This window comes from Gadus chalcogrammus, chromosome 19, assembly GCF_026213295.1.
Source record: "Gadus chalcogrammus isolate NIFS_2021 chromosome 19, NIFS_Gcha_1.0, whole genome shotgun sequence".
Classification (NCBI taxonomy): Eukaryota; Metazoa; Chordata; class Actinopteri; order Gadiformes; family Gadidae; genus Gadus; species Gadus chalcogrammus.
Genome location: NC_079430.1, coordinates 15916548 through 15930472, shown reverse-complemented (window position 1 = coordinate 15930472; position 13925 = coordinate 15916548). Strand labels below are relative to the sequence as shown.

Below are 13925 nucleotides of genomic sequence, written 5' to 3'. Positions count from 1 at the left end.
CAACAACGACACCGACGGAGTAACTAGTGAATTCATGTTCACTCTAAACATTTTTGGGCTACGATGTGATAAACAGAAGATGGGAATGTCTGGCTGTAATTAAAAGGTTTTAATTGGGTTTTAACTTTTTTTTTTTAAATAGACCTACATTTAGAATGAAGTCAAGATGGAGGTGCCAGGCTGTACTATTTACAACCAAATCATTCAAAATTGCCTTTAGCAAGTTGAAAGGTGATTTATGGCTCTCTTTGGGATGTCTCCATGGTGATTGGAACAGGTTTTGTTAATCAAAGAGGCAGATGGAAAATAAATAAATAATAGAGCCAAGTAAAAGCCTCCATTGACTAAAGACGGTCAATAAAGACAGTCCTTAAGGAAGCTCAGAGCATCGTAGTATAATACCGCCGTACCCATCCACCTCTGCTTTTCTTCATGGGCCAAATCATTCGCCTTGCATCATCGAATTATGGGAAAACGATACACAATACCACTGCGAATTGTTTTTAACGAGGCAACAACACAATACTAACTATAGCTTATCCAAAGGATTGAAATCTGTCCTCTTGAGCTCAGCCTGCTCAACCCTCGACTCTGAGACAACAAAGAACCATTATCTACACTAAAAGCCCAATTATCTCCACTCATCCACAGCGTGTTCCTGTTTAGCCAGGTGCGTGATGTGCTGACTGCTGAGAAGAAACAGCCCAGATGAGACAATGGGGAGAAGTTGGTTTTGCACACTTTCAAAATCCCGCCTTTGATCGAGAGATTGTGGGTGTGCGCGTGCACGTGTTTTTGTGTGCGAGAGATTTTGATTACATGTCAAGGCATTTTGGCTTACGAGACAAACCCTTGACCCTTGAGAGATGCGGTAGCGACTGAAGAGAGATAATGTGAGGAAAAATGCAACGTAGCAACAGATTAAGACGCGCTTACCACGCTCTTCAGCCAATCATCGTTAAGACAAAGTTAGATTTCTTCCGCATAAAGCATTAAAACTAAAAATAAAAACGTTTCTTCCCTAAACTGGTTATACATGTCACAAGACAGCCTCCTCAGAGTGTAATTGTTTGGATTTATAACTCCGGAAATGACCTGAATGTGCTCTGAATCGGTTATTAACTTCCACCAGGGACGACCGGGAAAGATCGACACATCTACAATCCTCTACTGATGCACATGTTGCGAAGGTTAGGCTGATAGACCCTGTCAGAGGCGTCGCTCACAACACTAATGATGGGTCTGCACATTTCACATGCCAGGGCACTGCAAGTACACTTATCGTCACTAGTTTATTCTACCGACCATGCCCTGGTACGCATGTAGTAGATCCATCATTTGTATTATGAGTTGTGTTAGTCTATGTTGACCCATTGAGAAATGGGTCTACTGACAAGGCCTTGATTATGTCCAGAAATGTTTTTTTTGCACAACTGGGTCACCTTTCCCCAATTCTGGGGATTTACTATATCTATTTGAATTTCCTATTAAGTATTACATCATTCAGTGATCGTCTTCAAAGCACATTACAAGATAATGAGAAGAAGGTAGGAGGGCAAACAGAGTTGCAACTATGCTAAATGTGTACCCATCATAATGTTGAGCCGGCGAGCTGGGGTGGCGTTCAGATGAGTGTAATCATGTCCTCTCTCTCCCTCACGTGCTCTCTCAAAAGGCCCATTAGTGTCTTTAGCTCCTTCAATACTGGGTAATTACAGTGGAATTACGGGAGTTTCTGCTTGCTCAACAGAAACTCAAGCCCTGGGTAATATTGAGGAGTGACTGTCGATTTGGCCCCACCAATTACCGGCAGCTTTCCCCCTGGCGAAATAATGTTATTGTATTATATTGACATTGTATTGACATGAATGCAACATAGAGGGAATGCGAGAATAACAGGTACTTCGGAGTATAATCAATCCACCTTGCCGTTGAATCCAGCCTTCCGTGGAGCCTTTTCATTTTATTATGTTCCAAGTTCTCCTTACTTCTTTCCTTCCGGCACAACCACATGTTGAACAATAACTCATCCAAATAGTCATGGGCACTCAATCTCGGAGCAGTAACACGGATATACTGTTGTCACCAAAATAGGTGAGAAACCAATTGAGGCATCGATGAACGACCCTAAAAGGCATTCGACACCAGGTGAACAGATACACTGAAAGGCCCTTCTTACAGAGACCACTTTCAAGCAGAGATCAGGGTGTACCTAACTGCGAGAAGATAATTATATGCACCCATTTTAAGCCGAGAGCTGAAGCATGTCTCTGGTTTATTATGCATGCGAGTATTTAGGTGACATCACCAACCTTTTGGTTGGAACTTGTGAATGCAAATTTATTTGACAAAGGCTCCTTAAACAGGGTCAAAAGCTTAGCTCGCAATCCGGCATATTACATTCTATTCCGTGAGAGGCACAAACGTTTTTTAAAGACACTGATATATGGGATATGCAAAGTTCAAGTAAGAGAGAACCGCGGCCACCTCTTGGAATGGTAAGAAGGGAACAAAGTCCCTGAAACTAAGTGCTTTTGGTTGCGAATGCTAGTTCAGCAAGACAATTGGCCTTTATATTGTTTGACTTGCAATGTTTGCTTAATGGGTAAGGGAGTTCACTTCTCTACCAGACATATTCTTGTCCAGGTGCCCTACCGTGTCTGTGTGCATGTGTGTGTGCATGTGTGCCTGCATGTGTGCCTGCGTGAGTGGGTAGTGCACCTAACCCGACTCACAAAAGGCCGGCCAACGGCATCAAAAGAACAAAGGAGTCTTGAGAGAAAAAAAAGAGCAAGATTTCACTTTTTGCTGGTGAATCCCTGGGGGTTAATTAGAACAGATAGACCCCACCTCATCTGCCCTTAAGCAACTCACATCACAAATGAATCCCCTACCCCCCCGAGCCCCCCCTCCATCTACAAACAACCAATTGATGTCAGCCGAGCAAGCACAGCACAAGCCCTGCCGCTAGCGCCCAACATCAAACAAGGCCGTGCACGCCGCGACCTCCTATCAAACGCAATCACCATCTGTCTGGCTTCGTCGGGGCCCCATTTCCTGCGGTGTTCCCTCTACATCCTGGCCACGCTGACCGGGGTCAGGCCGGAGCCACCGTCTTAAACAGGCGATCCGTCTGCCGCGTGACAGGGGTCAGCGCCGGGGAGTGAAACGGCGTGTCATCGGAGGTGTCACAATGCGTGCCCTCTCGTTGCGGGAGATTGAGCGAGGCGGACCCGTCCTCGGCGCCGTCGCTCACCAAGGTGTGAGTGATTCCTCCGTTCTTTTTCGTCTCCGGTCTTCGGTTAAAAAAAAAAAAACCCAGACAAGACGCCCACTGATGGAAAGCTACCCGAGAGGCGTCATTTTTACTGGCTTTGTTTCTCCAGCGAGGCGGGCGGGAGAAGAATTGATGAGACGACGAGAGGGAGGAGGAGGAGAGCGATAGAGAGATAGAGGGAACCAGAGCCACGGAAGATAATGAGCCTGAGAACAAGAAGTTTGAGAGGGAGCTCAGCGCGGGGCCGGCGTGATAGATCCAGAGGAAGGACAGAGAACACAGGCCCTTCTCGGCTCGGGCAATAGATCACCCTGATACGGGGAGCGGGCCTCCGGAGCCCACAGATAGGTAAAAGTACCCGGAAAAATAGAGAAAAACAAAGAGGGGGGGGGGGGGGGGGGGGGGAGATAGGGGACAGGACGGGGAGGCAGGGCGGGGCTGTGAGAGTCGCAGACCGAGAGGACAAGGACGACAGCTGGCCGGGCACTTCATTCATCTGGCAGGGGCGACTGCTGGAGCCATAATGAAAATGGAGGGCAAGATTGGGATCAGTACTAGAGAGGCCTCCATCCATCAAAGGGCTCCCGTAGCGCAGGGGAGGCTCCAGCGATGGCGGCAAATATGTGGCTATTCTCAGGGCTGCAGGGGGTGCATTAGCATCTCGGCGTTGGCCCGGCGTCCACCGATTACTGGGTGTTTTAAACGCGTTTCGAAGGGACGTGATGTCGCCGAGTGGCGGTGCTGCCTGTGTTCTAGAGTTCTAGTCGTGTTCGGCGTTCCCGCACGCTCCTGTTTGCCGTTAAGGTTAATATGGATACACTCAAATTAAAGCGCCGGTCCTTTGTGTACATAAAACGTAATTAATGTCTCCGTGGCGTTATGATGGTGCAGCGCACAGCGTGTTTGGCTAGACTGCGATAGTCGTTTAAACGGTTTGCCAGTAAACTTGACATTGTTTTTCATGGCCTCACTTTGTGGGCTTTTGGGGACTGGGTATTGTGCGTAACGTGAGCTGGGGGACGATGGCAAACCAAAAGTCAGAATCAGGACAAACAGACAGATGCCCATACCTGGGACTCTCCCCTTGACATCAATCTATATCACGTCATAATTAGGGCTGCTAGAAAACCTTCACAGTAACAAACTGAATCCTATTCGGTCCATCTGTGAGCCCTTACTACAGCTCAGCGGCTGGCATGCTTGGGTAGTACATTACAACCCAGCACATTTGATCTGCATGATCCATGGTAAAACACTAGGATTGCAGCTTCAGACTGATATGAAAATGCGTAGCGCAGACGGTTATGTCAACACTGGATATATTTCATTGGTGTTCAGCTTATATGGGATCAAGCAGCCATACTATGCTACAGCAGAACTTCTGGAAGAGAGACTGCATGGAGCCTGGGCTGGAAACCAGAACCAGAACGGGGGCCAAGCTAAGCCTTGTAACGGAGATATTATCCCAAAGAGGAACTCATAACCAAGTCTACAGTGTTGACTTGAAACCTTTCAGACACTTTTTTTCGAGTTTACTGCTGTCGGCCGAGTTTGTGTTCGATGTCCACCTCCAATCACATTTACAACGACGTGATTGGTCTAAACAAATACGAAGCCAAAGACAGTGAAGAGCTGAGCTGAGCTCAGGCGTCCGGCGGGACCTACCTTCTCCTTCCTCTCGCGGCAGGGCTCCTCGGCCGTCACCAGGGTCTTGTAGTAGGAGCTACGCTCGGCCGTGAAGTGGACCTTGGACAGCGCCGACTCCACCAGCGCCACGGACAGGTTCACGCCCTCGATGTGCAGCCAGCCAATGAAGTTGCCCGCTTTGTCCATGCTCTCCACTTCAACCTCCACCTGGTTCACAGAGAAGGGGAAGGGGGAAGGGATGGAGTGGGGGCAGAGAAATGAGGGCGGTTAATGTACTGTATCCGGGATTACAGCTGAGACGCCATTAAGGTTTAGAGAGGGTCTGGGGGGGGGGGCCCTCTCTTGTCCATATAGAGACAGATCATTGGCTGCCCCTGAGCCCTATTGATTCACGCTCGCATTCATTCCCACACACATACTTCATTCCCATGCTGTCTTGGATGCTTTGTTGTCTCGCAGTCTTGGTCCCCCACTTTGCACGTCTTTTGCAGGCAATTACACCCGAGAGATGTTTCCCCTGGCCGTGTCCGGGGCGCGGACAACTCTGGTCACTGACATTCTCAATTAAAAGCCACCGCCTTGTCTCTGGCCCAACGACTGATGGATTACATTACTGCTCTGTACGAGGGGGCGAGGTGGCTGAGTGATTTTGTGCGTGTGTGTGACAGAGTACACAGAAAGGAGTCTGAATTTGTGTGCATGTGTGTGAGATTCTGTCTGTGTGTGTGTGAGATTCTGTGTGAAGTGCGTACGTTGAATTCATTAGGAGCAGCGAGGGCATCGACTGTCTGAATGAAACCGAACCGGGATCTCGTTTTAAACACGGCCATAAAACAGCGGAACTAGACACCTCGGCCTTGGTACAGTTTAGTAGTCAGTCCTTGACTTCTGACTTTCCATACCGCCTCCTGGAATTCCTTAGCACACTTCTAAATTATGCACAATTAGCGCAAGCCATATTACAAGTCCCATGTGTTCCCAGACTAGGCCAAGGAAAAATGGCCGACCCTGCTGACAAGAGTAGGGCAGATCTGACCGCATTTCCCCGGCGCAACGCGTGCCCATTTAGACTCATTATGTATTCATTACATTGTGTTTCACAAGCGATGAGCAGAATAAAAAATACACTAAAGAAAGAAAAAAGAAGAAGTATAAAGGTAATTTCCCCCCCCCAGCCGTCATATCCTCACTCACTTTCCGCTGTCAGCAGGAAGGCAAGGGAGGGCAGGTGTGGAGGGGAGATAGCCGCGAGTCAAGTGATTAAGACGTAGGCTGCTTAGCCCCGCGGCCCCGGGGGAAATCTGACGCACGATTGGTTTGTTGAACTGCTCTGCCTCGCGCTCACTCAAAACCCCGAATATAAATCCTCTGTGATATGGTTAAGCACAATTATGACCATCCGCACGTTAAGCATCAAAGATGGGCCGAGTGTAGACACACACACACACACACACGTGTGACGCTCAGAATAGAAGTGGCTGGGAGAGAGTTGCACTGCCAGAGATTCCCCCGTCTTATCCGCCTCTTGTCTAATCCGTGTTTACATGCGTTCCTCTTTTCCCGCATTCCTAGCCCAGTTTTGGCTCCGTCCTCTCGTCTCCCTCTCTTTCTCTCCGATTCAACGGCTCTTATGTAACCAGGCCATTAGAGTCACCAGAGCTCCGAGCGCTGCGATGCCCAGCGAGGGGAAGGTGGAGGAATGAGGCTGGTTTCATAGAGGACGGGCAGAGCTGCGGCTTAGCAGGGAACGGTTAGGGTAAGGACACGGACGATGCATGACCCCCCCCCCACAAGACCCTCCAAAAGGCCATCCCGGCCTGGGGGAGACCGAAGGGGGTCCACTGCCCCAAGGTCAGCTGTGGGTTGTCGGCACGGATCCAAAGACCTCAGAAACTGAAAGGTCTGCAAAGACCCGAGCCAGTGGCATGTTTGATTACAGACATGGACATTTCCAACAGGCATAACCCACAAACACATTTCTGGATCATCCTTGATACAGAGAAGTGGCAAACTCAGAAACTTAGTTGGGACAGGCTGTCTGAGGCAGTGATAACCTAGAAGCAATCTTCAAAAACACCAAAACAAAGCCTCCCCAAAGCGGTAAGGGGAGGTTCCAACAGCCGGGGCTGTCTACTGCGCCCCTCCAGGAGCCGGTAGAGGACTGTGACAGGCCGGCCATGTGTCTAATCACCCAGTCAGCCCCTTATTGTCCCCCGCTCAGCCAGTCGATTTGCCGAGAGATGTTGGCGGCCAGCTGACCGTTTAATTTGACACGGACGTGATAAGTTGAGCTGCAGTGGAACAGCGAGTACTCCTGCACTAATCAGGGGTACCCAGAACACCTGTTGCCACCGTGACCGTCCTGGTGTTCACCTGGAGGACCGCGGCGAATCGGTGATCACACGCCGTATTAGACCAATGCATTAGGGAGGGGCGTCACCTGGACGCTTTGAAGGCATCCGACGGATTATTGAATCAGGGACTGGCGTTTCACAAAAGGTAAACAAAAGAAACAGTTGACCTTTGCTATAAGAGGCAGATTATTGGTTAAAAACATTCCTTGGTTTTCCTCACTTATTAGTGTCGTTTCTTACTGCGCCTACATCAAGATATCAGCATGAATCTTGACTAAAGTAAATGACTCAACTATAAGGAGATCTTGGTGAAATTCTCCCCTATCCACCTCCTACACCGCCAACATTGTGGCGGCAAAAAAGTAGAAAAAAAGAAAAGATTTGCAACAACGTGTGAAAATATTCAGCAGAGCCTAATCACTGGTGTCACAACAAGTGCAATTAAACATGTCAAACTCCGTCGTGACAAAAACGGATCGGTTCAAATAAATGTGCGTCTGTGTGGGCATTGCACAGACATGCGCAGGTACAGTCACAAAACACATAAACTCACGCGTTTCCGCAATCACGATTGGACAAATGAGGTTCCCTATTCCCCGGACCACTTATAGTGAATAACTTCATTTACCACCTACTGCCACCCTAATGGAAAGGAAATGTGCTTGCCACTGACGACAGCACACGGTGAATGTTATCGTTGGATTGCTACACAGGGCCGTAATGATAACAAATGGCCCACTAGGGAATATCAATATTATATGAAGGCTAGGGGACAAATCACAGGGCTGATGGACAAGCAGCCATAATCACACACCATAAACACACATTTGAACACACACACACGGCACAGATCACACACATTAAACCAACAGCACAAATCACAGACATTAAACACACGATGGACCACGACCACAGAACAAACACCCAGCTACGTGCCTTTACACCTCAAAGTTAGACATAGAGATGGAAACTGGAATAGCAGTATGATCTCATGAGACTCGCTACACCTGTGTCGGCATAAATCACCAAGAATACAAAATAAGAAATAGATTTTTTAAAAGATCTAAATGTACAATTACGCTTTGCTCGTTAACACTTTTTTATGCGGGGAAGATGTAATAATACCCGTATTTTAACTTGACAAGATAACGAGCCCTTGAGCGTGGCGAGCTCCTTGTGAATAGCGGCAGATTGGCTGACGGAAGCACCCTGCCCCTCCCGTCTCACAGTGGCACGCGGCAACGTGCGAGCGTCCCGCCACCCCCATAAGGTACGCATCCCAACCGTTTGGAGTGTGTACCCAGACCGCACAAATGGAACAAATGCGTTGATTTGAGCAGCCACACAAACGCTGGGTAGCAGGGCCCAGAGTCCCGGGGGGGGGGGGGGACGGGCAGGGCTCAGCGGGAACGCTTTCACCGGGCGGGAATTCAATTCGAGGGGATTTGAATGTTGGCAGATAGCGGTTTGAATGAAGCCGGAGGAGTGCTGGATGTTTACAGAACATGGTGCTCGTACTCTCCATGGATACCCGGTGAATCCCCCTAACAGCCCCCCCGGCGGCGCTCGGCCCCCCGTATCAGAACAGACAGCAGCTGGCCGCGGTGGCACCGGCTTTGTGGAAGGGCTGCTCAGCCGGGGCGGCCTAGTGCCTCCTCTTCCCTTCGCTCACACACAGTGTGGAGCCCAATGGGAAGGCCAACACACACCGTAACGGACATGGGTGGGGCGCACACACACACACACAGACAGAATCACACACACACAGACAGAATCTCACACACGCACACAGAATGTCGTACACACAGAAATTCTCACACACGTCACACACACACGGTGTAGATCACTAGCTTTACAGAACAGATTTTTTTTCCATGCCTCGCCTTTAAAAGAAGCAAATGGTATTGTCACAGCAGACGAGGGAGGGGTGGGGGGCGGGGGGGGCAGGAAGGCGCTTTGAGGCGAGCCCAGATGGTTCCCAGTGGAGGCCCCCACCAGGCCAGGATGGGCCCCGCCGAAACACAAATGGGCCCCGGTAATCTCATAAACGCTGCGATGTGTTGAGGCAGGGAGGAGATGGAGGGAAAGGAAGATTCATGCACACACACACACACACACACAAACAAACACACAGACAGTAAGACACACACACACACACACACACACAGACAGTAAGACACACACACACACAGTGAGACACACACACACACACACACACACACAGTGACACATACACACACACACACACACACACGCACTGCAGTCATTCAAGTACAAAAGACAATGGCATTCGGTAGCATTGAAATGAAACCTGGCCTGGGGGCGCATTTTAAAAATGGCAGCGGATTCAATTCACTTAGCGGCTGGAGAGCAGCGGGGACGGCGGTAGGTGACACGTCACGGCCGAGCCAAAGCACCGTCACATTGGGGGGGGGGGGGGGATGCCAGAGCCGGGCTGCCCTTTTTGTTCCGAAGCTCCGGTAAACAACAGGAAAGCGACACCCAAAAGGAGGCCGGCGTTCCCTGGGAAGGCCCAGTGTTGGCCCTCGCTGCAATGCAGCGACCGGAACGTCCGTGAGCGACACGGTCACCCCCGCCGTGACGCAGAAGGACGACGGAATGGCGTCGGTTTGATAGCGTCGCTGCGCCGCCAGGATGACGCGCAGCAGGCGTGGAACTCTGTGACCAACGTTCCCGTCGGACCGCGAGGGAGTCCTTTTCAAGCAGTCAATTAGGTCGCGTTCGTCTTCTGCCCTCGAGTCTAAACAGGATTGTTGCATAATACTAAAATCCTTTTCGTCGGTGGAACACATACCCACACACACACAAAAGCCACCCCCCACAGACACACACACTCAAAAGCTCACACGCATACACTCACACACACACACACACAGAGAGACAAACACCACTACTGCACCTTGTCAAAACAAGCCACACTGTGATTCCATGCAGACAACCGATGTTGAAATGTCATCCCTCTAACGTCGTGTGATGGTGATGGGGTAAGGTCAAGACTCAAGATATTTCCTCCTCCGAGCGAAACTGTGGCGCCTCCTTCAAAGGCTCCAAACGTTCACCCGAACGACCGCGGTCATCCAGCGATACCGTAGACTCTTACGTACAAACGCACACCGGCCAAATAAAGGAACAACTTTACACGCAATAAATCAAGTGTTGCATTCGGTTAAGTGCAAAGAGTTTAGGCGCTTCGCCGCTGACCACCTCAGCCACACTGTTGATATTCAGCCCAAGCTATTGTCGCATATGGGCAGACACCGCACGACAGAAACAGAAGGGAGGCCGCCTAAACGACACAAACACTCTATTCCAAGTATCGGAACGAGAACAGAAACGTATAGCATTACCGTTTAGTTCACATAACTCAACCCTGTGACTTAGGGAAACAGAATGGATGCAGGGACAGGCACTGAGCGCAGCAGTAAACACAAATTGACGCTACCGATGTTGCTTATTAACTTGTGTTATAATGAAGGGCTACATGTGCTCAGGGAATGCTCTCTCATACTGCCTGCATGCGTAAGCAGGACTCGACATGTGAGCACACACCAGATGGAGCGGCATGTGTACATCCATTCTCATTAAAGGAAAAAGAGGGGTGGCTTTTATGACTGCACCCGGTGATTTAGAGAGGCTCTCCCAGCCTGATTCTCACAATCTGGGGCTTATATCACTATATATATCTATAGAGAGAAATATATGTCAGTTAGTGAGTCAGAGCGAACATCCCTGCCTAGATAGGCAATACCCAGTGTTTATAGCCTAAATGATCATTACCACTAAGTGTGCAAGCGTATTTGGGAGTGCGTCTATCACCGCGTGTGTGTGTATGTATGTGCGTGTGAGCGTGTGCGTGGTGCCAACGCAGAGGGCACGGATGGCAAGGTGGTGGGCGACTTGGGGTAAACACGATCACTCATTTTGACACAGGCCTCCGCCTCCCCTCTGTCTGCCATCGCTCCATCTCACGCATCAACCTCTCACCCCGTCGATAGAGAACGCCAGAGAGCGAGAGATAGAGTGAGGGAGAAAGAGAGCGAAAGTAGAGACCCTCCCACCGGCAACCCTTTGCTCATTCGGCAGAATTCATCATTTATCAAAGTGAGCAGAGTGGGAGATGGAAGGAACGCTTTGAAGGTAGAGAGAGGTGTGTGTGTGTGTGTGTGTGTGTGTGTGTGTGTGTGTGTGTGTGTGTGTGTGTGTGTGTGTGTGTGTGTGTGTGTGTGTGTGTGTGTGTGTGTGTGTGTGTGTGTGTGTGTGTGGGTTCTTCTGATGGGTGAGCCATTGAGATCAAAACTTTGAGCGATGCGTCTTCCTAAGGTCGAGATGTAAGCACACACGCGATAGACGGAGAGGATGACTGACAGATAAAAAGAGGCATAACGATGAGGGTGCAAGAAACAAAATGGACACTTTGAGAACCACCCACTCAAGTCAGCAGAATAGTTAACTGATCAGCATAGCTCCACCTTAAAACAGATTCCTTCACCTTTGCAATTCACCCCAGAAAAGGAGAACTCGATGCCCGGTTGCCTCTTATTAAAAGGGAAATCGTTGTTTTCCACGCGAGCTCGTGGGAGAGCTGGAGCAGAAAGCGGTGGTGGTGGGGCGGCTTTGCTGCTCCAGTCCAGCGTGAAAACCCCATTTGGCGGAGTTGAACATCCATGTCAAACAAAAGTCGATAATCTCAATATTGCCAGATACACCGCCTTCTAGATCCGGGACTAAGTGCACACTGTGTTCCCTGTACGAGAACGCCGCCTCACTGCCCCTTACCAACACATCGATGGCGATCAATAGCCTGTACGGTTGATGCAGAAAATGTGTAAGAAGGCCAACAATACCAAACAAAGGGGTGTGAGCAATCTTTACAACTAATTAGTCGTGTTTTAGAAACACAAAAGGAAAGTGTTTGCTGTGGGGATTGTGTGGGCGAATGCAAGAATCAATCCTTGGGAAGGTTTTTCTTTGACCAAACATACAGCTAACATAATAAACAATATGGCCTTGTCAATAAGTCACAGATATGGATGTGTGCAGCATTTGGGTGTTAGTGGCTGTTTGTGGTCGAGGCTCTGCTATGTGTTCCTAGGTCGGAACCAGGTGTTGATCTCACAAGGGCTGCATGTTTAAGCTGGGCAGTTTAAATTGTTTCTTTCCATCATTGTGTTGTTTAGCAATGGGTGTGTGCAGGTGTTTGGATGCAAACAGAGTTGTCTGCAAGCGTCCCTACGAGTCTGAGGGTAGGCAATAAGGGTGTTTTTAATTAAAGCCCACATTGTTTGCTTTAGAATATATCCTGAATACACAACACGTTCAACGGCGATATGTTTATGATGATGACGAGCGTCGCTACTCTTCATCTCAGACCCCGTCCCTGTGTACTGGCTCCCATTGAGTCACTGGGGCCTAAAAGGGTTTACCCGTCACTGGGGCCTAATGGAAAAAGGAAAGACCAGTTGGTCAGGGGGGAATCTATAAATATAGATCACCTTAAAAAGAGGGACAGAGAAGAATAAATGAATGAATTAAACGGTGAGCTATTGATCCTTTAATAGCATGGATCAGTCAGGATGGAAACGGCGTGTTAATGGAGCCTGTAATTGAAATGAAAGAAAATAAATTAATAAATGCTCGTCTTTAAAAAAAATAAAACGAAACACGAGTGGCAAACCATAAAACAGTCTCAAGGCAAAACCCTTTTTAGCCGTTCTAAAAGTAGGGCTTTTGAGGGAACAACAGTTGCACAAGAGCCTCTACCTGTGGCACTTAAGGAGCCGCATGACGAGATAAAGGGGACGATCACACCGTGAATGATTGCCGTACTACCGAGGCCTCCACGTAGGGCATATTCAGCTCAATTGAAGTGCTGTGGTGTGTCGCGGGAGGCCGGGGTCGAAAGGGAAACGGCGGGTGATTGAGTATTCAAAAAGGAAACTCATTGTGCAGTTTACTGCGCATATATCTGAACACACATGAACCAACACGGTATCAGAGCCATGAAAAAAATAGGAGAGTTTAGTGAGGCAAATTGCAGAGGACAGGAATAGCGGACATTTCACCCCATGTCCTCTCTGGCTGCTAGCTAGCGGCAGAGTGGCTGCCTGGGGAGGCAGGGCTATTGACTGCTCCTTGGCGCTGGAGCTCGAGAGGCAGCTAGGCAAGCACGCTGGCCGGAGGACACCCCTCAAGCCTCCCATGATGCCCAGAGCACAAGCATAAGGCCGGGGAACACAGGCAGTCGACAGGGCTCTCACATGTTGGCTGGGGGTGGCGAGGGGGGGGGGGGGGGGGGCGACTCATGTGGGGGCTTTTTGTAAAAAGTATTAATATTGCACACACAAGCCACACACAAACACACACAAACACACACGAGCCACACACACACTTTAACAGACTCCGCACAGTAAATCATGGGCGATAACTCTGAGAAGCGTAAAAGCTTTGTAGAATAAGAGGTATAAAAGCTTACAAGGCCACCTCTGGCACAGAGTTTTAAAGACTGCACAAGAACATTAGCGGCGGGAGACGTGGGCGGGCGTAGCGGGGGAACAAATCCCGCCACAAACCGGAGGGATCCAGTAAAAGTCCCGGGGACGTGGTGGCGGCGGTGGTCGTGTGGCGAG

The 13925-nt window shown here is 49.4% G+C and overlaps 1 protein-coding gene across 1 annotated transcript in view; it reads right to left on the bottom strand.

Annotated features, from left to right (window-relative positions):
* The window catches only part of snd1 (staphylococcal nuclease and tudor domain containing 1), a 193844-nt gene that overhangs the window by 73076 nt on the left and 106843 nt on the right, over positions 1-13925 (bottom strand). Inside the window, exon 18 of the mRNA XM_056578800.1 lies at positions 4943-5131. Coding sequence (XP_056434775.1) covers positions 4943-5131 — 189 coding nt within the window. The remainder of the gene's footprint in view (positions 1-4942; positions 5132-13925) is intronic.